At 44.7% G+C, this 26249-nt stretch overlaps 1 protein-coding gene across 3 annotated transcripts; it reads right to left on the reverse strand.

Annotated features, from left to right (window-relative positions):
- Window positions 1-269: 269 nt before the first annotated feature.
- On the reverse strand, window positions 270-25891 carry LOC309382150 (lysophospholipid acyltransferase 7-like). Of its 3 annotated transcripts, XM_081933664.1 has the most exons (9): window positions 25769-25884; window positions 24809-24886; window positions 20942-21022; window positions 19750-19879; window positions 11198-11324; window positions 10944-11100; window positions 7970-8330; window positions 4239-4421; window positions 270-3020 (listed from the first exon to the last, which is right to left on the reverse strand). In XM_081933664.1, the coding sequence occupies exons 2-9, from the start codon at window positions 24813-24815 to the stop codon at window positions 2684-2686; spliced, it is 1383 nt and encodes a 460-aa protein (XP_081789790.1). In that variant the 5' UTR covers window positions 24816-24886; window positions 25769-25884; the 3' UTR covers window positions 270-2683. The 3 variants fall into 3 exon arrangements, with proteins under 3 accessions (XP_081789790.1, XP_081789789.1, XP_081789791.1); XM_081933663.1 differs by lacking the exon at window positions 24809-24886 and having other exon boundaries at window positions 25769-25891; XM_081933665.1 differs by lacking the exon at window positions 24809-24886 and having other exon boundaries at window positions 25758-25823.
- Window positions 25892-26249: the final 358 nt, after the last annotated feature.

Genomic DNA, 26249 nt, shown 5'->3' on the forward strand with positions numbered 1-26249 from the left:
TTAAAATATTTTATAAAATCATACCATACAAAAAAAAAATCTTCCAAATTTTTTCTTCCATTGCTTTCAATATATATGGTAATTTTTGTTGTGACAAAAAGATCATAATTTACCTTATCATACCATTTTTCCTTAAGTGCTCCTGCTAAACCCACCAGGATATTTTATTACAAATCCAATTGCTATTAATAAAATACATGTGGTTTTCTACATATTTGTATTCTTACCAGAAAATAATGACAAAAGTCTCAGATGTTTTCTATATTTTTATTAGTAATTAATGCATTTTCTAGAAACCTCATATCCCCAAATAAATAGCCCTGTGCACTTGTTTTAATTATGTGTGAAATTGTAAGTGAGATGGCAGTAACAATCAAGAAACATTTCAAGGATTTTTTTTTCTGAAAAGCTATAAAAGAGAAGGAATGGCTTTTCCCATATACAATTCCATTTATCTTGAGATATTGCTGTCTTTAACATTTAATTTAAACATCTAAAATATCTTTCCAATAAATGATTGCAATAAAGGTGTATAATTTTCTTGCCTTGGAGAATATTCTTCTGTACCAATAAGTTTTATGCATAAATTCAAATTGTATAAAGTGTCCATTTAAAGTGAATTAAAAATCCCTCATTTTTCATGGAAACTTCCCACATCCATTATAACCAGTTTAATGCAGTTCTTAATATAAACTTTATAAGTTCACGCAATTCTATGATGGTTCTAAAACAGTGTAAAATCAACAGCAATAAAAACAAAAACATAAAAAAATATTGGAGATTAGATTAAAATTGCCCCGGACTATTGGATCTAATAATGGCTTCCTGAGGTAGGTTGTGCCACCAGAACATTCAAGCTGGTGGAACCATTCCTCTCACTCAAGAAGACACATTTTACTGCATGGACTCAATTAAGGGTCACTTCCCGTGAGGGGGAGGGTGGCACACATGGAATTAATAAACAGCTGATGGAATTGCCCAATCAGAAACCAATTCTGAGCAAATCTAAGCAATTTTATCTGCCACAGAATATTCCTCATGGTTGCCTGCAGATGAAGCTATAGCTCACACCTCCCCCCCCGCCCCCCATCAACAAGGAACTTAAACAGAGTCACTATCTATAGATGTAATATAAATAGAAAAAATAACTGGATTTTGCCATTGTTGTCACAATGAAAATGAAACAGAATTTATATAAAAATATTTTATATCAGATGGCCCTTTCATTCACTTATTTACTGATGTAATTTAAAATTGTCATTAAATGAATGGGTGTAAGTTATATTCTATGCACTCACTCATTTATAGGGCTACCTATTTGCCAAGCAAATTGGACAGCTGTTAAAAGGTTTGAAAAGATGACTGTAGGCCTCATGTAATTATAAAAAGTTGAGGTACCATTCCATTCCATTGCTTGGAGGAAGAATAAGTCTTGGAGAGGTATTTTATAGAGCAAACAATGGCAGAAAAAGCACCTACCTCCTAGGTTCCAAAAAATGTCATTTATGGGGCCCAGAGTGTGCCAGTCTTGCTGGACCTTTAGGATGGCAGAGAAGACTGCAGACAGATGCCACAAATATCTGGCGTCTTGCATTGTACCCAGAAGCCATGTGTAACAAATGTGACTTATGCAGTCATGGATGGCATGGGCCTATTTCGATGTACACATACTTTACCCATACTACTAAATTCTGGAAAGGCTTTAGCTTCTGAGTAACCTTCAGGGTCAGTTCCATGTATGTTGCAACAATCCAAACAAGAATTATCTGAGGCGTTAGTAATGATGAGCAGCATCCCAAACCCCACAACTCAGAAACAACTTCAATTGGTGCATAGGATAAAGGACCCTTCTAGAAACACCCAGCCCATGTTCTTCAACAAGGAATCAAAATTCTTACTAGGACCCCCAAATTGTGCAATGAACCTAGGAGAATATCTGGCCATCAAAGAGCCATATATAAATTTTATGTATTAAAGTTATATTGAATAAATCTATATATAAAACCTATATAGTAAATCTGTAACCAGGTGGGGGCACCTTTGCTGAAAAATACTGTTTTATATAAAGGTTTACCACTATAGGCAGCCCTTGACTTACAATTACAAAGTTGACTCATCCTTCCATCCTTTCGAGGTGGGTAAAATGAGGAGCCAGATTGCTGGGGGTAATGTGCTGACTCTTAGAGAGGGCTGTGAAGCGGTATATAAGTCTAAGTGCTATTGCTAGAATTAAGGCGGGAATTTCATTTGCTAAGTGAGATGGTCATTAAGTGAGTTGTGCCTGATTTTATGACCATTTTTGCCATGGTTGTGAAATGAATCATGCATGCAGTCATTAAAAAGAATCCCGCTTTCCCAAAAATTTGATCATGTGACTGAGGGAACCCCCAATAAGCGCAAGAACAGGCTGAAAATCACTTTTTTTCAGTGCTAACATAATTTCAAATGGTCATTAAATGAATGATTGTAAGTTGAGGACTATCTGCATCTTAATATTGTATTTAATACTTCATTTATTTTGACCTTCCATTATTAAAGGCACCACGAGCTTAAGCTGAAATGCTTTAAGGCACAATCTGAATATGTAAATATTGAGGCCATTTTGAACCTATACACAATAGATTAGCTTTCCCCACTGATTATTTAAGACAAAAGAATACTGCCTTCTCATTCACGCTTCTTGTCATCTTTGCCCTTTGGGGAGGGCTCCCATTGCTGTCCCAAATACAAGGAAACTGAAAGCCCCCACATGAACACAATAATACACTGATCTCCAATAGCGGTTAGTACCCTCAAAGCTACGCAAGAGGAAACCCACACACACATAGTCATAAGCCCTCATCTTCAGGAACCAGTGTGCCCAGTCAGCACAGGCACGGCCAGAGTGGGAGAGATGCCTCAGTAACCCATCCTCCATGGCCTTCTCAGCTGCTAGGCATAATGGGATGGTATGGAAACTGAGGTGGTAGCCAGGGCGGAATCCATGCCAGTAGGCCGAGATAGCCATAGTCCAGGAAGACCTAAGAAGAAAAAGGTCTTGTCAGTCCTACAATCTTTTTCTCATGCCAATTCAAGCATCAATTTATCCCAGAATCTTTCCCATGTCCCATGATCATTTCTAACACTGTCATGGCTGTTGTTAAATCTAGCTCCGTCTTTCCCAACCTACTAATCTGTTGGACTTCATCACCTAGAAGCCTCCAGTTAACGCTCCAAAACTCTTCAGTTTGACTTTAAAGATATGGAAATTGAACATTAATATAGGAGAAGGAGTGGCAGAGCCTGTGGGAGGTGTCAAAAGAGGAAATAGACAAGAGTCTCTACATTCCCACAGATGGACTAAGTCGAACTCAGCTTGAATTTCGTTAACCCTTATCTAGCATCAAAATAGTGCTATTTGTTAGTTGATCAGATTGCTGGGTGATTGCATGATTGCATGAACAATAAATCAGCGTAACTGAATAAATCAGCGTAACTGAAACTTAACATGTAGCTCTGGTCTTTCATACCTAACACCTAAGTAGAAGACACAATGTTGGGAAATGATTATTTATGCAACTTTCATTCAAGCCCAAAGCACTCTTTGAGTTCTCTTAGGCTCAATTTGGTTTTCTGATTTACCCATTTTTCAGTTACCCTTTTTTCAGTTACGAGTTGCTGCTTATGTCCCTTCCAAAATTTATCTAATTACCCACTTTTTCCATGCATAGTCCATATTAACCAGTGCCCTCTACTTTATAATATTTGTCAACTACCTCATTTTGATCCCCTTAATTCATAATTGGTTTCACAACTGAAACCAATCCTCATCTTTTTGTGCTACATTTTTTATTGCTGCTTCCCACAATTCTCATTTGCACATTCATATCAGACCCAATTAGTCCTACAATCCTGCATCCCTTTTCCCCTTCAGATCTGCATCATTGAAGAGCCTTCTTTGCTTGACTTCAAAACAACAAATCACTGTCTAGAACATTGTTTCTCAAACTTGACAACTTTTAAGATAGATGGACTTCAACTCCTGCAATTCCCCAGCCAGCTTTGCTGGATGGGGAATTCTGGAAGTTGAAGTCCACACATGTTAAAGGTGTCAAATCTGAAAAATACCAGTCTAGAATTATTTTTTCCATATTCTCCATAAAACAGTACCATATCAACCCACTTTACATCATACCTCACTTCCAGCTCTCATTTGTCCAAAGTGTTCTTTTATTTTAATCCAATTTCACGTGACTCACCTTATGAAACGGGGGAGAAAAGGCACATTTTTGTAGGTGTATTGGTATAACCACCATTGGACAGTCATGTTCCAACAGAGAATGCCTTCCTTCACCTTGGTACAAAATTCTGTACCATATGGATCAATGTTTTTGATTGTCTGATAATCATAGGCAACACTGGGTGCTTCCCCATCAGCTGATCTGCTTGTTAAAAAAAGAGAAAGAAAATCCTTTATGTAGGTTTTTCACTCTGAAACTGACTGGCGGCATGCATTCTACGCAGGACCAGAAAGACTCTCTGAGTTAGTACATAAATTTAAAAAAATAGTCATTTGATTTAAATAGTTCACCACCTGGTTGGGAAAAGGATGCAGACCTCTATATAAAATGTGGTTTTATAGTCCTCTGAACCAAGAAGGGATCAACGTTTTCATAAAATAGGAATTTGTTCATTTATATCCTGCCTTTATTATTTTTTATAAATTACTCAAGCTGGCAAATATATCTAATATTCCTCCCTCCCTCCTATTTTCACCATATAACAATACTGTGAGGTGAATTGGGCTGAGAGAGGGACTGGCCCCCAGCCCCCCAGTTGGTGTCCAAGCCTAAATGGCAGTAGAATTCACCATCTCCTAGTAACTGGCCCAAAGACCCCCAGCCAGATTTCATGCCTAAGGTGAGAATTCGCAGTCTCCTGGCTTGTAACCTGGTGCCTAAACCACGAATATAAATAATGTTTTCTAAATTTAGGGTTCATTCACACATCCCCACCCCCAAGAGCTCTGTGACAATGTCTTAGGCATCTAAAGCATAATGACATCCCCTCATGACTCAGTCTCAGACCCATCCGAGAGCTCAGGCTGCGTTTATCTGATCCACATATTCATGTGGTATTTTCTGTCTTCTTTCAACATTGCCCCCAAGGCAGATCAAGTTCTGACCAGTGACAAATCCCCTGGATGTAACCACCTGTCAAAACTCATATCCAGCCCCAGCCCAAATTAAGAAGAGTGATGGGTAGATGTTTTTCCTGCCTGCACAAAATCCACCAGGACTAGTTAAGGAAAATACATTAGGGCCCCACCATTCACTGGTTTTAGTATCAGGCAGAACAGAAATCAGCAGATGGCAGACAGCAAAATAACGTTCATTCTTTTGTGCCACAGTTGTCAGAACGTATCTTTAGTCTACTCTATTCGCACAGTCCTCCACCTGCAACCACGATTGGCCGAATTTCTGTTGCTAAGTAAGGCAGGTGTTTAAATGAGTCCCATCCGATTTTGCAACCTTTTTTGCCACAGTTGTTAACCGAATCACTGCAACTGTTAAGTGAATCACACTGTTGTTAACAAATCAACTTTCCCCTTGACTTTGCTTGTGAGAAGCTCCCTGAGAAGTTGCAAATGGCGATCACATGATCCTGAAACACTGCAATCATCAGCTGATTGCCAAATTTTGATCACGTGACTGTGGGGATGCTGTAATGATCCTAAGTGCAAGGACCAGTTATAAGTCATCGTTTTCAGTGCTATTGTAACTTTAAATAGTCGCTAACGAATGGTTGTAAGTAAGTCAAGGACTGTCTGTACGGTTAGTTCTCGACCTACGACCACCAATGTCCCCTCTAATTTTTTTTCAATGTGAGCAGAAAAGTATAGTGTTTGAGCGGCACATTTTCATGCCTGAGCACCTGAATTTTTTTCACAGATGTCACCTAAGACAACAACGAAATCAGTATTATTTGAAACTCAAAGTTACGTTTCTTCAAGGTACCCGCTTAATTCAAAGTGTTATATAATATCAGTATCACTTAACAACGCTCCTGCTTAGCAACCAAAATGTTGGCTCAGAAACTCTGGCATTTGAAGCACACAAGTCTTAAAGCTGTCAAGTTACAAGACCCTTGCACCCCTAACCCTTTAGAAAAAAAACTCCAGGGCTGTTCAAACTTGACAGCTTTAAGACTTGTGGACTTCAACTCCCAGAATTCCTCCTCCAGTCATGTTGGCTCAGGAACTCTGCCACTGAAGCATGCAAGTCTTAAAGCTGTCAAGTTACAAGATCCTTGCACCCCTAATCCTTTAGGGAAAAAACCTCCAGGGGTCTTCAAACCTGACAGCTTTAAGACTTGTGGACTTCAACTCCCAGAATTCCTCCTCCAATCATGTTGGCTCAGAAACTCTGGCATTTGAAGTGTGCAAGTCTTAAAGCTGTCAAGTTACAAGACCTTTAGGGAAAAAAACCCCAGGGGTCTTCAAACCTGACAGCTTTAAGACTTGTGGACTTCAACTCCCAGAATTCCTCCTCCAGTCACGTTGGCTCAGAAACTCTGGCATTTGAAGTGTGCAAGTCTTAAAGCTGTCAAGTTACAAGACCTTTGCACCCCTAACCCTTTAGAAAAAAAACCCCCAGGGGTGTTCAAACTTGACAGCTTTTAAGACTTGTGGACTTCAATTCCCAGAATTCCTCCTCCAGTCCTGTTGGCTCAGGAACTCTGGCATTTGAAGCATGGAAGTCTTAAAGCTGTCAAGTTACAAGACCCTTCCACCCCTAACCCTTTAGAAAAAAAACGCAGAGGTCTTCAAACCTGACAGCTTTAAGACTTGTGGACTTCAACTCCCAGAATTCCTCCACCAGTCATGTTGCAGCGACGTCATCTGCGTGGATCTGCTCCATCTTCGGCTTTTTTCACTGGGGGCAGGGCTGCTGCTGAAGATGCCGACGAGCTGCTACCTCCTCCTCCTCCAACAGCACCACCAGATTTGCACTTGAGCTCAGCGCCGCGTTATCCCTGCCCCCTCCTCCTCCGTGCTTTTGAGGAGCCATGAGGCTTTTTTTCCCCCTGCTCCCCCCCCCCGCCTTCCTACTGGCTCCTGCAGCCTCATGACTCCTCAAAAGCATGGCGGAGGAGAAGGGGGCAGGGGTAACGCGGCGCTGAGCTCAGGTGCTCCGAGCGGAGGGGAGCCGCTGCTGCCACACGGGGGATGCCGGCTGGAGCTTTGTCGGCTTCAAGTCAGCCGCAGCACTGGGCGCCAAATCCGGCAGTGCTGTTAGAGGAGGAGGAGGTGGCAGCAGTTCTTCTGGTGGCGGCGGGGGCTTTGGGGCTTCAAAACTACCCTCAGTCGCCCCGTGCTCCTCAAAGCAAGTCCGGGGAAGTCCTTTGCGGGCAGCCCGTTGTAGCTGCCTGCAAAGGACTTCCCCAGTTTCCGGAGCCTGTGGCAGTAGAAATCACTGCGCGGCAGTTGAAAACTGCTGTGCGGTGTTTTCTTGCCACGTGCGTGGCCGCGCAGCCGCGTACCTTAGAGGGAACATTGACGACCACAACTGAACCCAAAACCTCCTATTACCAAACAAGCCAGTTGATAAGTGAATTTCGACCCATTTTACCACGTTTGCCACAGTTGCTAAGCAAATCACTGCAGTTGTTACATGAATCACATGGTCATTAAGTGAATCTAGCTTCTCCCATTAACTTTGCTTGTTGGAAAGCTGGCTGGGAAGATTACAAAATGACATGTGACTCTGGGATAGGGCAATGGTCACAAACATGTGCCAGTTGCTAAGTGCCCAAATTTCGATCACATGACCTTGGTTGTGGTGCAATGGTCATAAGTGTGAAAAATGGTCATGAGTCACTTTTTTTCCAGGCCTGTAATAACTTTGAAGAGTCAGTAAATGAATGGTTTGCAAGGAGGACTACCTGTAGCAGAAAAGGATTTTTTTTTTAGACAAGGAAGAGAACTCACTGGATTAGAGATTTGTATTCCACAGTCGGTCCTCTGCCTGATTGTGAATTGGCACAAGTTGGATATGCTCCAAGGCCAGCAGTGATGCAGGCGCTCTCTGCGCCATACCAGGTCACGTAGTTACGCATGCGGAACACAAAGGAAACTGGCATCATGTAGAAAAGACGGAAACAGATCCCTTTTTCATAGAAGGCAGCATTTTCCACATATTCAGGGGGGCAGATGTAGGAGACAGCCAAAAATGTAGTTGCAAAGACAGGCATCATCATCAATCTGTAAAGCAGTGGCCTCCATGTAGGAATTTCAGAAGGATTGGGCTGATTCAACCAGTCATGATATGTACGATAGCGATAAAATAACCCTGGATTTTAAGAACACAGAAGAGAAAGCAAGAAAACAAAACAAGACCAATGAGAGATATCTCTCTAAGAAAGGGGTGGGCAATAAATAAATTACGATTTGCCAGCTCAGGAATTCTGGGAGACGAAGTCCACAGGTCATCAAGTTGCCATAATTGTCCACCCCTGGTGTAAAATAATATGCACATTTTAATAATCTATATATATAAAAGCGAAGCGCCACTCACGTGACATCACGAAATCTCCAGAACTGTAAAGCCTACAAACTTGAAATTTGGCACGTATGTTCCTCTTGGCTTCTAGGTGCTCGCTAAGAAAGGATTGTTCGAAATGACCATCAGATCATTAGTATTTCTTATATTATTATTATTAACACGTTCTGATGCTAAAGAATTAGACATTCTACTCCCCCTCCCAACCTGAAAATAACTCGATTCCAACTGCTACTTGGGTGTGGCCAGCGTGTGACTCATCAATGGGGCCAGTCTGAGGGAGACAAGAGGAATAGGAGAGGAGAGGCCTCTGTGGGGCAAGCCTGAAGGAGAGAAGGGGAGAGGAGAGGCAGATCATAACTACTCATTAATTTTCAAGCTGTAAGCGTTGATTTATTAAGCCCAATCACATAGTTTCCTAGCGAAGCACGGTTGTTCAGCTAATCCGGAATATTGTAGCTTTTCCCACAACATCAATTCCCTTAATTCAGAGCCAGTATCTTGGTTGGCATTAAGGGAAATCCAGCATCCAACATATTTTATTTTGGAAAGACTCTGTTAAGGTTGTGTATGATTGGGTAAGAATGGCAGGATATTCTAATTGCACAACTCTGTTTTTCCAAAGGATTTGGCAACAGAAACATAATCTCTGCTATCCTAACTTTTTTCTATGCAATTTTCACAAAGCCAAAAAAAAAAAAAAAGCTACAAAGGTGTAAAATTAACAAAAGACTTACAGACTAATACAAGGGTCTCCAACTCCCGGTACATGGATAGGCGCCAGACCACGACATGCCAGAAACCTGGTCGCTCAAAATGTGAAGCCCCATCCCCGTTATGTAGGGAGCATATGAAACCACGCCCCCTCTGGTCTGAGGAAAAACCTTTCTCCACGGAACTGGTCCCTGGTGCCCAAAATGTTGGGGGCTGCTGGACTAGTAGAAAGCATAGTCTTTTTTTTCTGTGATAAGCAAGGTAATGTCCAACTACCTTCTGTAAAAATACAGGTAGTGCTTGATTTACTGTCATTTAACTACCATTTGAAGTTATAACTGACTTTTCAAAGCTACTTACAACCCATTTTCGAAGTTATAATGATTACATACGAACATTAAGCTACATGATTCTGATTGGGCACTTGGCAACTAACTGACCTTTTCTGCAGTTTGCAACATCCAGTTGAAAAGGCAAGCAAGTTGCCAAGTGAATCATGTAACTGGGTTTGGGTGTATGCAGCCGTTGCTTAATGGTGTGGCATCCACCTAACAACTGCTCCAAAAAATGTCAAAAATTTGGATCTTGTTATGCCTCAACTTATGACCCCAATGATGATCATAATGGTTTAAATTATGGTCATAAGTTGAGAAGGACTGTAATAGAGCCCACGCTTACACAGGCACAACACCAAAATCATCAGGCAGCTGACATAAAAAGCAGACAAGAGGGCAAACTGGAGTGAGCATTATTCTTTTTAATTTGCTCTGATTGCTACCTTTTCCTTTAAAGTGAAGTCTTGTTACAAAGAATAACTCTTCAGCCCAGGATCTTCTCTTATTGATAACAGAAAAATAGAATAATAGAGTTGGAAGGGACCTTGGCGGCCTAATCCAACCCCCTGCTTAAGCAGAAGACCTTAGGCCTAGACTAGAGATGGCTAACCTTTTTGTTGTTGCATGCCAAAAGCTTGTGATAGCACGCGGGCCCACCCACGCACCCACACCCATAATGCAATATGTGTGCGACACCCCCCCATGTCCCCTGCCCCCTGTGCATGTGACTCCTCCGTGCTCCCCCTGCCGCTCCGCACATGTGCGCGTGATCCCCTGTGCCCCATTTCGGGCCTTGTAGGATTCCATGAAGCCTCCTGGGAGCAAAAATGGACCGTGGGGGGCTGCCCCACAGTGCTCCCACACGCCCATGTGTGCACAACCCCCCCGCACCCTGTGCATGTGCATGCATGTCGCACATGCCCCCTGCGCATGCGTGGCAGAGACCTGAAAATCAGCTGGCGGGCGGGAGGTGCATGCGCATGCACGTTGAAGCTGAGATGGGCGACCGTTTGCGTGCCTACAGGGAGGGTTCTGCATTCCACCTATGGCCTGCGTGCCATAGGCTAGCCATCACGGGACTAGACCATTCTGGACAAATGCCTGTCCAATCTCTTCCTAACAATCTCCAGGGAATGTGCATCTACAACTTCTGAAGGCAAGTTGTTCCACTAAATAATTGTTCTTTTGATAGCCCCTCATATATTGATGCTTATACAGTATATATGTAGTGAAAAAGTACCAACATTTTAAAATGTTCATAAACCCACCACTCAAAAGGCTGTCAAAAGCAAAATGCATCACAGGAATTTGTACCTGTAGACATAGTTCACTTTCTATTAGGTAATTCACTTACCTGTCATAAGTCCCACATAGCAGTAACTGTAGCACAGTATCTCCGGCAGTCCAGGTATTTCAGAAATTACGCCAATCGTCGGAGATTTGACACCTGATGTCACTTCCTGTTCCTTCACCTGAATGAATTCTTGCACCTCATTGGCTATGCTCACCATCTGGAGACATCAATTAAAACACCGGAGGAAGGGCTTACTTCCTCTTAATCCAAGAACTCTCCCTACCCATAACCAACCACAGTTTAGTGCCAGCTACCTTGAGGGTAAGCAAAAGTTGCACAGATTTGGTCAAATGTGTTGTCTGAGGAAACTTGAAGGAGGTAAATTTGTGGAAAAATAACAGGTACAAAAACGTCCATCCTAATGTCAGAGAGTGGGAATACCTATTTTAGAAGAGAGAACATGTAATGGTTAAGAAATCATCCACATTATAATTTCAAACATATAAATGCCTCTGTTCAGCGGTGGATTCACTTACCTTCCCTACCGGTTTGCAAATGTGAGCATGTGTGCCATACAAAAACAACTTTAGGAATACCCAATAATTCCCTCTCCTCTGCTACTTAATGCTGTCTTATAATTTTATAGATGTGAGCAAGGTGTTTAATTAGACGCTAAGCTTGTTACTGTCCATAGGACACTGAGCATGATTTTGCCCCTCTCCTCCAGCCAAGATCCTTTAATCAATGTGCCTATTGCATCATCACAAATTCGTCATGTCAGACCTTCCAGATAAACCAGACAGGAAACACAACTAGATATTAATTCTACTTTATTGCAAGGCTATATTAAGAGTATCTTGCAAGTGTGAAAGTGTAACATCACCACTTTTAACTGCTTGGTCCATTAAGATGAGTGCTTCCTGAAGATTTCTGGTTTTGTGTTGTGGCAAGACAGTCGGAGACAATGGGGCTCCGTGGATCCCAGCCAATTCTTCTCCAATAGGAGGCCCTAAGGGGCCAAAGTCACCCTGGAGGAATGATGGAGAAAGAAGGGATTCCTTGTTGATCGTGGGAGAGCGGTGGCTCTCCTGTTTGTTCCAAGGCGCCCTCCCAATTGACGGACAAAAGAGATGGCCATTATGGCCAGAACAAAGCTGGGGCAACCGAAGAAGAAATGAGCTGGAGTGGTGTGTGAACAGAGGATTGGAACTGGGTGAGATGATTTTCAATTTCTTTATTAGAGATCCACCCTAAATAAAATAATTTTTGAAAGACTCCAAAGCACATTAAGCAGTGAATTAACATACGGAGATAAAAGTATAGACCCAAAAGAGAAATGAAATTTTAATGAAAGAATATAAAGTTTTAAAGTATAGAAAGACTTAACTGGAATTTCTGGTACTGTGAAAAGTGATTTTAATTTGTTGAAAATATTGTTTGACTGCTGGAAACTATCTAAAGAAAATGTTTTTTTTTCTTTTTGGTTGAACTTTGAACCAGCTGTTAGAGCTTTTGCCTCATTTTAGTATTGAAACTTAGAGTTGGGATGCCATCTATTGACCAGAGAAAATATTATATTAATTTATGGTTGGAAAGGACCTTGAGGGGAAAAAAGTCAGAGTTGATAAAAAAGAAAGGAAAGTCAGGTTTGATAAAAAGAGAAACAAGGTGAAAGGCAAACAACATCTGGAAGGCTATTTTTTGTTTTTCCTTTTCTATCTACTTGTTTTTGGGCGGCTTGGGAATAACTGGTGAGCCTTTTGAAATTTTTCAAAGTAGTGTGGATTATTAACAAGAGGAATTGCCCTTGAAATGCAACACTTGATTCTGTGAATTAAAGAGACATGGGGAAATTTAGAGGGAAGAGCATGGGAGATTGATAAAAAAACCAGTAAGAGTTAAAATACTAAAAAGGGCAAGAGATGATGGATAGATACAAAATACTTCTTAATATGGGATTTGTCTTACTAAAGATTAGAAAATAGAGTTAGAAATTAGGAAAATGTTATGCTTACTGTCACATAAGTTATTATAATTACTATGTATATGTCAGCGATAGCGAACCTTTTTTGGCTCATGTGCCATAAGTGGGGGGAATGCAGTGGGGTCACGTGCGGGCGTGCCGCACCCTTAATGCAATGCGCGAACCCCAAGTGCCCATGAGAGCCGCTCCCGCCACTTTTTGCATGCTTTTTTTGTCCTCCCCAGGCTCCAGAGGCTTTATAGGTGCCTGGGGAGGGCGAAAAGAGCCTCCCCACCCCCCACACAGAGGACTAAAACCGACCCTACGAGCAAACTGGAAGTTTCTGAACTTCCGCTGTGCCCATAAGGCCAGTTTTTTGCACTCCAGAAGCCTCCGGTGAGGGCGGGGCGGCTCTTTTCGCCCTCCCCAGGCTCCTATAAAGCCTCTGGAGCCTGAGGAGTGCGAAAACTGGCTTTAAAAAGGCTGAACTCAGTTGTCCAGCGCGCTCGCAGGCTGGCCAGCTGAGAGAGCAACACCTTGCGTGCCCTGACAAATGGCTCCGCGTGCTATGGGTTTGCCATCCAGGGTATGTGTAAATGTTGCACACCTAAATAGTAAAGGTTAAGAGATGATGGCTAGATACATAATATTTCTTAATATGGGAATGTTGTATTAGGGCAGTGATGATGATTAGGGAGTGCGCTCGCTCGCTCGTTGGGAATGCAACCCGGCAGAGGAGCTGCCCAGGGAGCATGTATGCACTGGAAAATGAACTTCTAGTTTCAGCTAGTCTTCTGGTTACTGGTGCGCACGTGCACACGACAATCAGCTATCCAGCATGCAAGTTGACACCAGAAAACGGAAGACCAGCTCTTCCAGTTTCCAGCACTGCAGACTGCACAAAGGCCAGCTGATCGTCGCATGCATGCCAGAAACCTGGAAGAGGAACAGGTGACGCCACACATGTCAGGCGACATGGGTCTGTGTGCCATTTGGGGCATATGTGTCATAGGTTCGCCATCATGGTATCTTAGAAAGAACATTGGTCTTACCTGAACATGTCTTTTCCATGGAGTAGAGGGAGGGGTCACGCAAGGGTTTAACACAGCCTGATTGGCCCATTAGACTGAGAGAAAACTTCTTAACCTTCTGTCTCTCCTATTGGTTCCCAGTTTCCTAGATGGCGAAAGTCCGCATTTGAAAACCAAACACAAGAAGACACGGGAACCACCCAGCCTTCCCCCTCCCGGCCCCTTTCTAACTAACTAGGGCGGGATGTGACCCCTCCCTCTACTCCACGGAAAAGACACGTTCAGGTAAGACCAATGTTCTTTTTCCCGTGGAGTCGAGGGAGTGGTCATGGGAGGGACATACCTAAGCTATGTCCCGGAGGGGAAGACTGGGGCCCAGGGAGAGGGACAACCGCCACTCGCTGTAGGACCCTCCGACCAAATGACGCTTCAGCCGAAACGTAGACATCTAGACGGTAATGACATATGAAAGGAGTCGGGGAAGCCCAGGTGGCCGCCCGACAGATGTTCTCAAATGGCACCCTGGTAGCCCAAGCCGCAGTTGTGGCGGCACTATGAGTGGAGTGGGCCATAATACCCTTAGGAGGAACCTGACCAGCTGCCTCATAAGCCATCACCATGGCCTGTCGCAGCCACCTACCAATAGTAGAGGAGGAAACCTTAGTCCCTAGAGACCTCGGTTGGAAAGACACAAAAAGTGCCTCTGTCTTACGAGTCTCCTCCATCCGCCTGAGGTAGATGTGGAGCGCGCGGCGGACGTCCAACCTGTGCCAGAGACGTTCCCGCTTGTGTGACGGATTAGGACAAAAATTGGGTAAAATAATTTCTTGGGCTGTATGGAAAGGTGTGTTCACCTTTGGGAGAAAGGCCGGGTCGAGGCAAAGGACCACCCTGTCCTGACGAAACAGACAGAGATTGTCCCGGGACAAGAGAGTGCCCAGCTCCGATATACGTCTGGCCGAAGTTACGGCTACCAGAAAAGCCACCTTAAAGGTGAGCAGACGTATATGAACTGTTTGGAGAGGTTCGAACAGAGCTCCCGTTAGGGCCCTGAGGATCAGAGGGAGGTCCCAGGTTGGAAACCTATGGACTGATGGAAGCCTGATACTCGCCGCCCCTTTGAGAAAATGCTTTATGAGGGGGGAGTGGGAGTGAGTGTGGGATCCCTCCCCTCCTAGAACCATGGCCAGAGTGGCCACTTGGCGACGCAGAGTGTTATGGGACAGGCCGTCCTCCAAACCCTTCTGCAGGAACTCTAACACATTTGGTACTGTGGCCCTGGAGGAGTTGATGCTGAGAGGGATCCCTCCCCTCCTAGAACCATGGCCAGAGTGGCCACTTGGCGACGCAGAGTGTTATGGGACAGGCCGTCCTCCAAACCCTTCTGCAGGAACTCTAACACATTTGGTACTGTGGCCCTGGAGGAGTTGATGCTGAGAGGAGTGCACCATTTGACAAACACCGCCCAGGTAGAGTTATAGATCCTGGTGGTGGAGGGCCGTCTGGATGTCTCAATAGTCGCTATGACCTCGGAGGAGAGTCTCGTCTTCCTCAGTAGGCGCTGCTCAAGTGCCAGGCGGTCAAGTGGAACCACTGGGGCTCCGGGTGGATCAGGACCCCCTGGCACAAGGCGATTTCCTTCCAAGGGATTCTCCATGGCTCGGACACTGATAGTTGGACTAGGTCCACAAACCATGGTCTCCTGGGCCAGTACGGGGCGAGCATGATGACGAGGGCCCCCTCTGCCACTATCTTTTGATGGTCCCTGGGATGAGGGGAAGGGGGGGAAGCATAAAGGTGGCCCAGAGGCCATCTGCTCCTGAGGGCATCCGTGCCACCACCAAAAGGACGCCCGTACGACTGACCGTCTTATGCTGACCGTGGCTACCAGTTGGTGGAGGCTAATCATACGGTCTGGGGAAAGCTGCACTATCCCTGTCGCTGAATTTATGACTGTCCCTAGATGAAGAATCTGCGTGGATATGGATAGATGGCTCTTGGGGAAGTTGATAGAGAACCCCAGGGACTGGAGACAGCGGATGGTGAGACGAAGATCTGATTTCGCCCTGGGAAGGGAATCTGCTTGAACTAAGACGTCGTCCAGGTAGCATTGGAGTCTCACTGGCACCAAGCGCAGGTGAGCCGCCAATGCCGCCAGGACTTTTGTAAATGTGCGGGGAGCTGAGGCTAAGCCGAAGGGAAGGGCTCGGTATTGATAATGATTTTCCCCGTGGGAGAACCGAAGGTATTTGCGATGGGATTGAAGGATGGGAATGTGGAGGTAAGCCAGATAATCCCCCCGCCGGATGCCCTGGAGGATGAATTTGAGGGAAGACATTTTGAAATGTCTGTAAACCAGGAACTGGTTCAGACGCTTGAGGTCCAGAATAGCCTCCAACCCCACGAGCTCTTCGGAACCAGGAAAAGGTTGGAGTAGAGACCCCGCCTGCGTTCCGAGACCGGAACTGCTTCCACCGCCCGTATCTTGAGAAGATGACCTACGGCGAGATCCATCAGACGGCAGCGTTCCGGATTCCTGGAGGGGGGGAAGGTTCTAAAGAATCTGGAGGGGTGGTGGCGAGGAACTCTAGTTTCAAGCCGTACTGAACAGTGGCCCTGACCCAGGCTTCTGTGGTGATCCCATCCCACTGATCCGCATAAAGCGCCAGACAGCTGCCAATGGGAGGACTCGGGTTCGAGTCACTTCCCTCTGCGGAAGGGGCAGCCGCTCCCCCCATGAAAGGGCTGTTTGGATTGGGATTGGAATCTGCTACGGTCTTGATGACTGTGGAAAGTGCCTGTCCTGCCTGAAAGACTGATACTGTTGTTGCTGTTCGTGGTCAGAGGCCCTAAAGGGAGTCCTGCAATATGGATGGGGGCAGGAGTTGGGCTTCTTGGTAGTGATGGCATCACTTTCTTTTTATCTTTATTTTCCACCAAGATGGGATCCAGGGCCACCCCAAAAAGGTTGGGGCCCCTATAGGGCCCCGCAACTAAATTCCACTTTGCTTTATTATCCATCTGCCAACTGCGAAGCCACAGGAGGCGGTGGGAGGTGACAGATGTGGCTAGGGCACTGGAAGCGAACTTAACCGTGTCCAGGGCTGCGTCGGGCGAATACTGGGAAGCTGCCAGAATTTTCATGTTGTCCTGATGGAGGCGGTCGTCCTGGATCGGAATTCGATCCTTGAGCTGGCAGAGCCACATTACCGTGGTACGGTTAACGTACGATGCTGCGGCTGCTGCCCTGACCGCCCATACGGAAGCGTTGAAGTTTTTGCGTAGGGTCAATTCCGCCTGCTTGTCTTCCGGCTTCAACTTGTCTGCCGCGTCCCCAGATACCACGGGGGAGGAGGAGACAAGGGCCACTATCGGTATATCAATAATAGGAAACAGAAGGGCTTGGGCGAATGCCTGATCTACATTATAGGCGCGACGATCGTTGCTGCCCGGGGAGGAGAAGTTGGAAGGACGGGCCCATTGGTTCTTCACCATCTCTAAGAACAAGGGTGGAGCAGGAATCTCCTCCTTGTTTGTAGCCGTGTTAGACAACATAGCCATATCGGGATCCCTGGAAGGCGGGACTGTGGGGTCCCCGGTCCCAATTTTGGTGGTCTTCCTAGCCTTATGCAGCAAAGGTTTGAACATAGCTTGAGGAAGCAGGCTCGAGGAAGAGGGGGAATCCGGAGGGGCGGAGTCCTCATGCTCCGAGAATCCCATATCATTTCGGTTGTCCTCTCCCCGGGTGGAGCCCTCGCTAACCAGGGAGGGGGAGGAGCCCTGGGCCGAGACCTATGGTAGGCATGGGTCCTGCTGTAGTGAGGAGCCCTATCCCTTTGGGCAATGCGCCGGGAAATGGCTGCCGAAATAAGCCTTTTAATGCTTTCTGGGAGGTGATCTAGGTCCTCCACGTCTTCCTGGTACTGGTCTGGGCCTTGAGGGGCCAGGCCCCTGGTTATGTGGAAATACCTGGAAGAACCTTCCAAGGGGTCCGCTGCTTCTGCCTCAACTGGATCAGGAGAATCTGGCAGGGAAGGGGACCCTGCCCGCCTGGGACTCCGGTATGACCTGGGAGGGGATACCAAAGGAGAAGAGGGACTGAAACCCCTGCGAGGCAGGGGAGAATGACCTGGATTGGGCTCAATGGGAGCCCTGGATCTGGATCTGGGCCTGGTTGATTGGGCCTGTCTCTCAGCCCTGGCAATGGTCTTCTTCAAAGCCTTTTGACGCCTCAACTCGTCCTTCTCAGTGGCCCTAGAGGGTCTCTGCGCAGCCATTGGTTTTGAAGAAGAGGACCTGGCCTTGGGCTGGTCAGAGTGGCCCTCCCTGTTTTCCGGAGCCAGGATAGAAGCAGCCTGGGCTGATTCAGAGCGCGCCGCCATCGCCCCACTCACGTGTCTGCCGAATAGGCCCCTGTTGAACTCACTTGGTCCTGGGCCTGCAGAGTTCTGAGGTCGTTGTGCCAGCCGGCCTGGACTAGTCAGCTGGGCTCTGGCACGGCGCTCGGAGCAGCCGTGGGGGCTTTGGAGCTCCAAATCCTCAGGCTCACTCAATGTCCAGTCATGTTCCTGCGGCCGCGTAGGCCTGGCACACGTGGCGGCTCTCAAAATGGCCACCGGAGCCTCTAGCCCGTTTTACAGTCTTCGGGCGGCCGCAGTTCGTGCTTTAGATCGTCGCGGCTTGCCCTTGTGCCCCCAAGGACCGCAGTAGTTTTAAAGTTGCATGGCAATTGTAGGGAGGCTGGCGTGGTATGGAGCAGCCGGCTAACAGAGCAAAGCCGGGCGGCCTGATTTCGTGCACTTCTTTGGGCAGTGCCGCAAATCTCTCACCGGCTTGATCTTCAGCCTCGGCGACTGAGGCGTGTTGTAAGCTCCTGAGGCTGCAGTGGTCGCCCGGCACGCCCGCTGACCCGAGAATATGATCAGGGCACCCGGCCCACAGAAAGGGAGATAATAGATTGCCCCACGGGGCTCTCCCTAACCACTTAGGACAGGAAAAAAACGTCCGTTTGGGCGCAGCCACCAATTTAAATTTTAGATTAGCCAATTGATCAAATTAAAATTCCAAAGGAACACTAGCTAGTCGAATTAGCAATTTTTAAGTAAATTTCCTATCTAGAGAACCAAACTACACAGTGCTTGGACCAAAAGACTGAGAGGAAGCTGGGGACCAATAGGAGAGACAGAAAGTTAAGAAGTTTTCTCTCAGTCGAATGAACCAATCAGGCTGTGTTAAACCCTCATGTGACCCCTCCCTCAACTCCACGGGAAAAGTTGAAGGATTACTATCATGTATACCTAAACAGTGTTATTGTGATTAGTATTCTGTATAAAGTAAATTGACCTAGACAATGTACTGTTCATTAAGCAATCATATATGTTAAAGAAAAACCATTTAAAAAATCATATTAAAAAAAAGAGAGAGCTTCCTAAGCTTTTTTCCCCCTGACCACTAAGCCCCTGGGGGTTCTGCCTCTCTTCTTTGATTGTTTCCTAGGCACCATTTCTTCTCTTCATCTCCCAAGGTCATCCACACATCCCATTACATCAAGTCATCCTGCAACATAGGCCCATATCTAAAGAACTCGCCAGACCTAAAGAGCTAATGTTTCCTCCTCCATAATCCCTGCCTATATGTGTCTCAGGCCCTCTACTAATTTAATTTAGGGTTTAGAACCAGGAGCACTGGGAAGTCAAATCTCATTTTGCTTTGGAGATTCAGTTCATTTTTCTACAGCTGCCCTGCACACTACTCTTGTCTTCAGACTTCCAAAAACCTTCAAAACCTCTCAGACTTTCAGATACAAAATACCAAAAACATACAGCTCCCTGCAACATTTGCCTAACCAGATGGGATTTTTTGATCCATTTACTTTGGTGAGATTTTGATGATAATCCATGTCCCCATGATGGTGACAAAGGAATGAATGGTGTGGATGCCACAAGCAGCCATTGTAAGTCCAAGGCCCACAGCAGCTGCTCCATATTTCTTGAACGTCAATCCTACAGAAAAAGAAAGGAAAAGAAATGCCCATCACCAAATATCCGGACACCAGTCTGAGAATTTAAGACTGTGGGTGTGGAAATTTGAAACTTGTTAACAGCCAGATTTGTGCAACAAGTTTATTTTAACACCTTTTATCTGAGTGCCTTAGCTTGTTGGGAAACTCAGATAGTTTGATTACTTTATGGTTCAATAATTCATTTTCAGGGGAAATGTGTTAAATCACTAGCTAAGTACTGATAGAGGAAAAGGTTTGTAGCTCAGGGTTGAACTGTAGAAACCAACAATCTTTCTGAGATAGGTGGTTTTCTTGCAGAAAATTCATTACCAAAATAGGTAACATCATCAGCGCTGGTAATGAAATGTCTGCAAGAAAGCCACCAAGCTCAAAGAGCACCAAGGACACCACGGTAACCAAATTAAAGCCATAATCTTTAAAAATTAGAGACTGCAGAATTCATAGAGAGAGATTGTGGCCATCCTCATTCTTCAGTATCTCCTTTTAAAACAATCTGATTATCTGGGATGGAAAAAAATATCACCAACTTCTGACTATCTACCACTAACTTCAAGATTAAGGCCAATAGGGTGGTCTTGCATGTTATATCAAATGATAATGATTCTGTCTAAAATGATACGAAATGCAGACATTATAGCCTGTGAATCACGCTTTATGATTTAGCTTTAGGTGACTTACTCAAAAACTTTGACATAAGAAAGCTTTGCATAATGTGTGAACATCCCCACAGTGGTTTAATTAGCGAGCCATGGCTAAAACAAGTCTTTGCTGAATATGAATGAATCTGGCCACAGTCTAGTCTTTATCTGGAATTCTTCTTATTTTTCTGACTTATTTCAGTCTTTATCTGGAATTCTTCTTTTTTCATCCCAAAACCAGATGCATCTCAAATCCCCATCTTTTAAGCTTCTGTGTCTTGGGAGAACTCCTCTTTCAGGCTCTCTCCAATCAGCCCTTGAAAATCATCAAGCTAGTGGCAAGTCCTTTTGGCCCCAAACCCAGGAGAGTTTCCAATGAAGACCACAGCAGTCTTAGCACTTACCCCTTTTCTTGAAGAAGAAGCCAATGGGAATTGGGACAAACAGGAATGCTGTGTAAACAACCCCGACAGATGAAATTGTATCTGCCAAAAGATTCAGAGTGAAGCTAGTTACAGCAAAAATTGTGAGAGTCCTACCGTAGACAGGTCACCATAAGCCATAGCATCAGCCTTAAAGATGATTTTGGTGAAGTGGAAAATAGGAAGTCATCAGTGGTGGGATTCAATTTTTTTTACTACTAGTTCTGTGGGCTTGGTGGTGGGCGTGGCATGGCTCGGTGGGCATGGCAAGGGAAGGATACTGTAAAATCTCCATTCCCTCCCCACTCCAGGGGAAGGTTACTGCAAAATCACCATTTCCTCCTGATCAGCTGGGAATCAGGAGGCAGAGAATAGATGGGGGCAGGGCCAGTCAGAGGTGGTATTTACCGGTTCTCTGAACTACTCAAAATTGCCGCTACTGGTTCACCAGAACTTGTCAGAACCTGCTGAATACTATCTCTGGAATTGATCCAGCAGTTCTGGACCACAGACATGATACAGATGTGGAAAGCAAGGAGATCAGGGAGGTCTTGCATCCAATGATTTGGATCTTGATGGCAAGGATAAGGGGCTATTATTTTTATGCAATTATGCACAATGGAGTCAAACAGCCATGCTGCCCCCCCCCCCCCCAAAAACAAAAACAAAATTGAAACAGTGTGTGGTTAATTTGCGACACAAGATGTAATTATGAGTTACGGATTTTGATATTTCTTAAAGTGAGTTAACTAGTTGAGGAAGACTAGTGATGTCTCCATCACTCTAAATTTGGTTCCAGGTGGCTACATGCTTCCATCCATGATTTTCTTGACAATTCTAAGAAAGGAGATGCCTTCATCTACTTCTGAGATTATCTTCAACGTCCCAAACTTTAAACTTTGAGTTGGAGAACAGAAGAACACAGTTGGAAGGGACCTTGGGGATCTTCTAGTCCTGTGATGGTGAACCTATGACACGCATGCCACAGGTTGCACGCGGGGTCCTCTCTGCGGGCACATTAGCAGTCGCCCCAGCTCAGCGCCACCGCACATGCATGCGGGCTTCCCACTGGCCAGCTGATATTTGGGTCTCTGCCACACATGTGGGGGTCTTGCTTGCATGCGTGGGGGGGGGGAACACAGGGGGAGTGTGGTGCGCCCCTCCGTGGCCTGTTTTTGGTCCCAGGAGGCTGCAGGGAGACCTGCTAGGCCCAAAATGGGTCACAGGGGTTTGGGTCAGCGCACATGCACAGGTGGGTAGGGAGCGCATGCATGGAGGGGGAAGAGTGTCGCATGAGCATTGCATTATGGGTATGCACTTTTGGCACGCGAGGACAAAAAGTTAGCCATCATTGTTCTAGTCCAACTCTGGGCTCAGATAGGAAACCCTCTACCATTTCAGACAAATGGTTGTCTGATATCTTCTTTAAAAGTTCCAGTGTTGGAGAATTTACAACTTCTGGAGGCAAATCTTTCCACTGATTAATTGTTCTAACTGTCAGGAAATTTCTCCTCAATTCTAAGTTGCTTCTCTTCTTGATTAGTTTCCACCCATGGCTTCTTGTCCTACCCTCAGGTGTCTTGGAGAATAGCTTCACTCCCTCTTCATTGGAACACTGGTACCATGTCATCCCTAGTCCTTCTTTTCATTAAACTAGACATACTCTATATACATCCATTAGAGAGAACATTGTGGAGCAGGGTTTTCCAACCTTGACAACTTTATGATAAGTGGGCTTCAATTCCCAGAATTATTGCTTTAGAAATGTTATGAGGAGTGAAGGTCAGGAAGAAAGGCGGACAAGTAAAAAGGAAAAGAATGCAGCTAATTCAAAGCTAACTGCCAAACGCAGAGCTTGTGAAGGTTACCAGGCTTACATGTTAAACAGATTTTTAAACAGAGAGCAGATAAGATTGAGGCCTCCTCCTGCAGCTTATGGAAATATGCCGTCCCACCCTGGCTACACTCCAGGTTTGTCTATGAACAAAACGTTTATTTCATGGCCTCACTGCCTTTTGCAGCTGGAATCATAGAAAGCATTCTGAAGAGGTGGGTAGCATTGTCAGGAAGGGTCAACCATTTTTCTTTTGGGAAATGATTGCGGAATGCTGCAAATGGCTGTCATGTGACCGAGGGAGACATCTTGGCCATTTGAACTTCTGAACTGGATCATAAGTAGGTACCTTGTTTTTTTTGAGGGTGTGTGTGTGTCCATGGTAACTTTGAACGGTTGCTAAGTGACTGATCATAAGCCACGGACTCCCTGTAATTACTGATTTATTTATTAATCCAGTGTATCTCAACCTCAGCAACTTTCAAGCTATATTCAAACTATCCCAGGTGATTTTTTTTTTCATGAACAGCTGGAGAATTACAGGTAGCCTTCAACATACGACCACAACTGAGCCCAAAATTTATGTTGCTAAGTGAGACAGTTCTCAAATGAGTTTTGCTCCATTTTATAACTTTTCTTGCCACAATTGTTAAGTGAATCACTGCAGTTGTTAAGTTAGCAGCACAGTTGTTAAGTGAATTTGGCTTTCCCATTGATTTTGCTTGTCAAATGGTTACAAAAGGGGATTATATGAACACAGGACACTGCAGCTGTCATGGATATGAGTCAGTTGCCAAGAGTCTGAATTTTGATCCCATGACCATGGAGATGCTGAAATGGTTGTAAGTGTGGGAAATGGTCATAAGTCACTTTTTTTAGTGCCATTGTAAATGAACTGTTGTAAGTTGAGGACTACCTGTACAGAATGATCGGACCAAAGGAATTCATTTCAAACTAACCCAGATTGAACAGAAGATACTTCACATACACCCTACTTTCCTCATGCCAGGTTTCAAAAAACACCTGGCATCTAAATGCTTTTACTGTTTCACCATGGCTATTTTTATTTCCAAATGTTCTTGCAGAGTCACTTTCACTTTCTAATTCCTGTAAGCAGTACTAAACAACTTGAAGCCCCTAATCAGCACATAACCCCCTTTAACCAAGCATCAAATTTCAGCAAGTAAACCATGAGCCCATATATAGACATTTTGCAGTTCATATTCAATTTTATGCCATGGTTGCTAAGTGAATCACATTGATGCTTGAGTGAATCATGCAGTCATTAAGTGAATCCGGCTTCCCCCATAGACTTGGTTTGTTGGAAGCTAGCTGAGATCACAGATGGCAATCACATAATCCTGGAATGCTGCACCCATCGCAAACACATGCCAATTGCCAAGCTCTGGAATTCTGATCACATGATTGTGGAAATGCTCCTGTAAGAACAAGGTCAGTTGCAAGTCATTTTTTCCCCAGTGCCATTGTAATCTTGAACAAACGGTTATAACTTGAGGACTACCTGTAAGTGAATTTGCATTACCAACCTCACCCCCCCCCCTGAATAAAATTAAGCAATACAGGTTGTCCTCAACTTACAACAGTTCATTTAATGACCATTCAAAATTACAACAGCACTGAAAAAAAATGACTTATGACCATTTTGTCACACTGATGACCATCGCAGCATCCCCATGATTACGTGATTCAGATGCTTGGCTGGTTCATATTTATGACGGTTGCCGTGTCCCAAGGTGATCAGCTTTTTTGCAAACATCTGATGAGCAGTCAATGGAGAAGCCAGATTCACTTAACAACCATGTTACTAATTTAACAATTGCAGTGATTCAATTAATGGTGGCAAGAAAGGTAAATGGGGCGAAACTCACTTTCCCAATGTCTCACTTAACAACATAGATTTTGGGCTCAATTGTGGCTGTAAGTCTAGGACTACATGTATATAGTATTAGAAGCTATGCCAAGTCATCGACAAGTCAGCTCCTTTCAATGCCCACCTTTCATGCTTTATTAAACCACTAGGATTGCCAACTTCAGCTGAAGCCAGTTCTGGAGATTTGCCAGAGCCCTGTAGGCTTCAAATAAATAGCAAAATAAAAAAATGGGAGTGAAACAGGAAGCACAAGCAAAAGTGAAACTGATATTTTCATCAATGCCCAAGGGACAAACAAGAATGTAAGTACAAATAAAAAATGAAAATGATAGTAGCTAATGTTATGCGATGGAGATGATGGAAACCAAACATAAAGTGCAATTAATCTATTCATTTTTTCAACGAGTTGCATAAATAATTTTCAAACAAACTTTGGAAGCAGACATCTTCCTTCACCCAACATTCCCTTTCAGTCTCAGCCCCCCCCACCTCTATGCAAAGCCCAGTTAAAGGTGGTAGGGGTGGAGGGAAAATTATTCGGTGTCAACTCCCTAAATGTTTTTATTTTATTTATCCCAGCTCTTAGACATGTATTATCTTGTTAGCATTCTATGCGTTATTACTCTTCCTGGGAGAGATAGGGAGGGTAACAGAAGGAATGTTAGATATAAACAACCAAAAGACAGAAGGAAAGTGCATTGGCAGTTTGTCACAAATAGGGGAAACTAAATTCAAGTGGCAAAAAGCTTAAGAAGTAATTCAACATACTGTATTCCAAAAGTTTCTGCATTTATAAACTCAGTAATAAAGAGATTGGGAAGCTCTAAGCTCTACTTTGTAAGATTCTGTATCTAGCCTCAAATAGCACTAGACTCAACATTCACAATCCAAATTACTTAAATTGTTGCTTCTCGTTCTTGCCCCATTGTGTGGGACCCCAGCTTAATGTTATTGCTGCTATAAATATGTAACATTTTCCTTTAGTTTATGCCAATCGGTTGGAATGAGTAGCAATCAGGGTCACCACCCAAAATGTCAGCAAATAAGGCCAGCCCCTCGGTTTTAACACCCACATCTTGCTCACCTTCTGTCAAATGGCGCCAAACGTTTGACCACGCATTGCCCATCTTTGCAGTGTGGATTATATGGGTGGTTGCCGGATCGCGAGCGTGAACACTGCTAAACGTTACCCACAAGGCGGCTTTTATTTAGCATATGGGAGGAGAGAAAGGAGGGACTGCAACCACAGGGCGTGTCATCTATTTTTCCTATTCTGGTCGTGAACTCAGTCGGGAAAAGCAAAGAATGGGAACGGGCTAGATGTCATCTTTTGCAAGCTTAGAGACACGTGTAGGCATGCATACAGACTGTGTACTCAGAAAGGCCACTGAATGTCTTTCTTTTAAAAAAAAATCCTTAAAGGCACAAATTATATCCATCATCTTGGGACGCTGCGGCTGTAATATTAATGCTATTTTCAGTAATTATCTCGGGGTTACCGCTCTTCTGCACCGGTTAACTTTCAAGCCAACCCCGACGAAGCGAGACAGCGCGTTCGAACCTGT

This window comes from Natrix helvetica (genome assembly GCF_964273705.1).
Source record: "Natrix helvetica genome assembly, chromosome: Z".
In the NCBI taxonomy this organism is placed as follows: domain Eukaryota; kingdom Metazoa; phylum Chordata; class Lepidosauria; order Squamata; family Natricidae; genus Natrix; species Natrix helvetica.

Bases quoted from the DNA above. Each gene is read 5' to 3' on its own strand.
- LOC309382150 (XM_081933663.1), bottom strand. From the start codon at position 25,811: ATGGGCAATGCGTGGTCAAACGTTTGGCGCCATTTGACAGAAG. The intron at 21,023-25,768 runs GTGAGCAAGATG...ATCTTTTGGCAG, and splicing joins TTGGCGCCATTTGACAGAAG to ATACAATTTCATCTGTCGGG. The intron at 8,331-10,943 runs GTAAGTGAATTA...CTTAAAATCCAG, and splicing joins CTATGTGGGACTTATGACAG to GGTTATTTTATCGCTATCGT.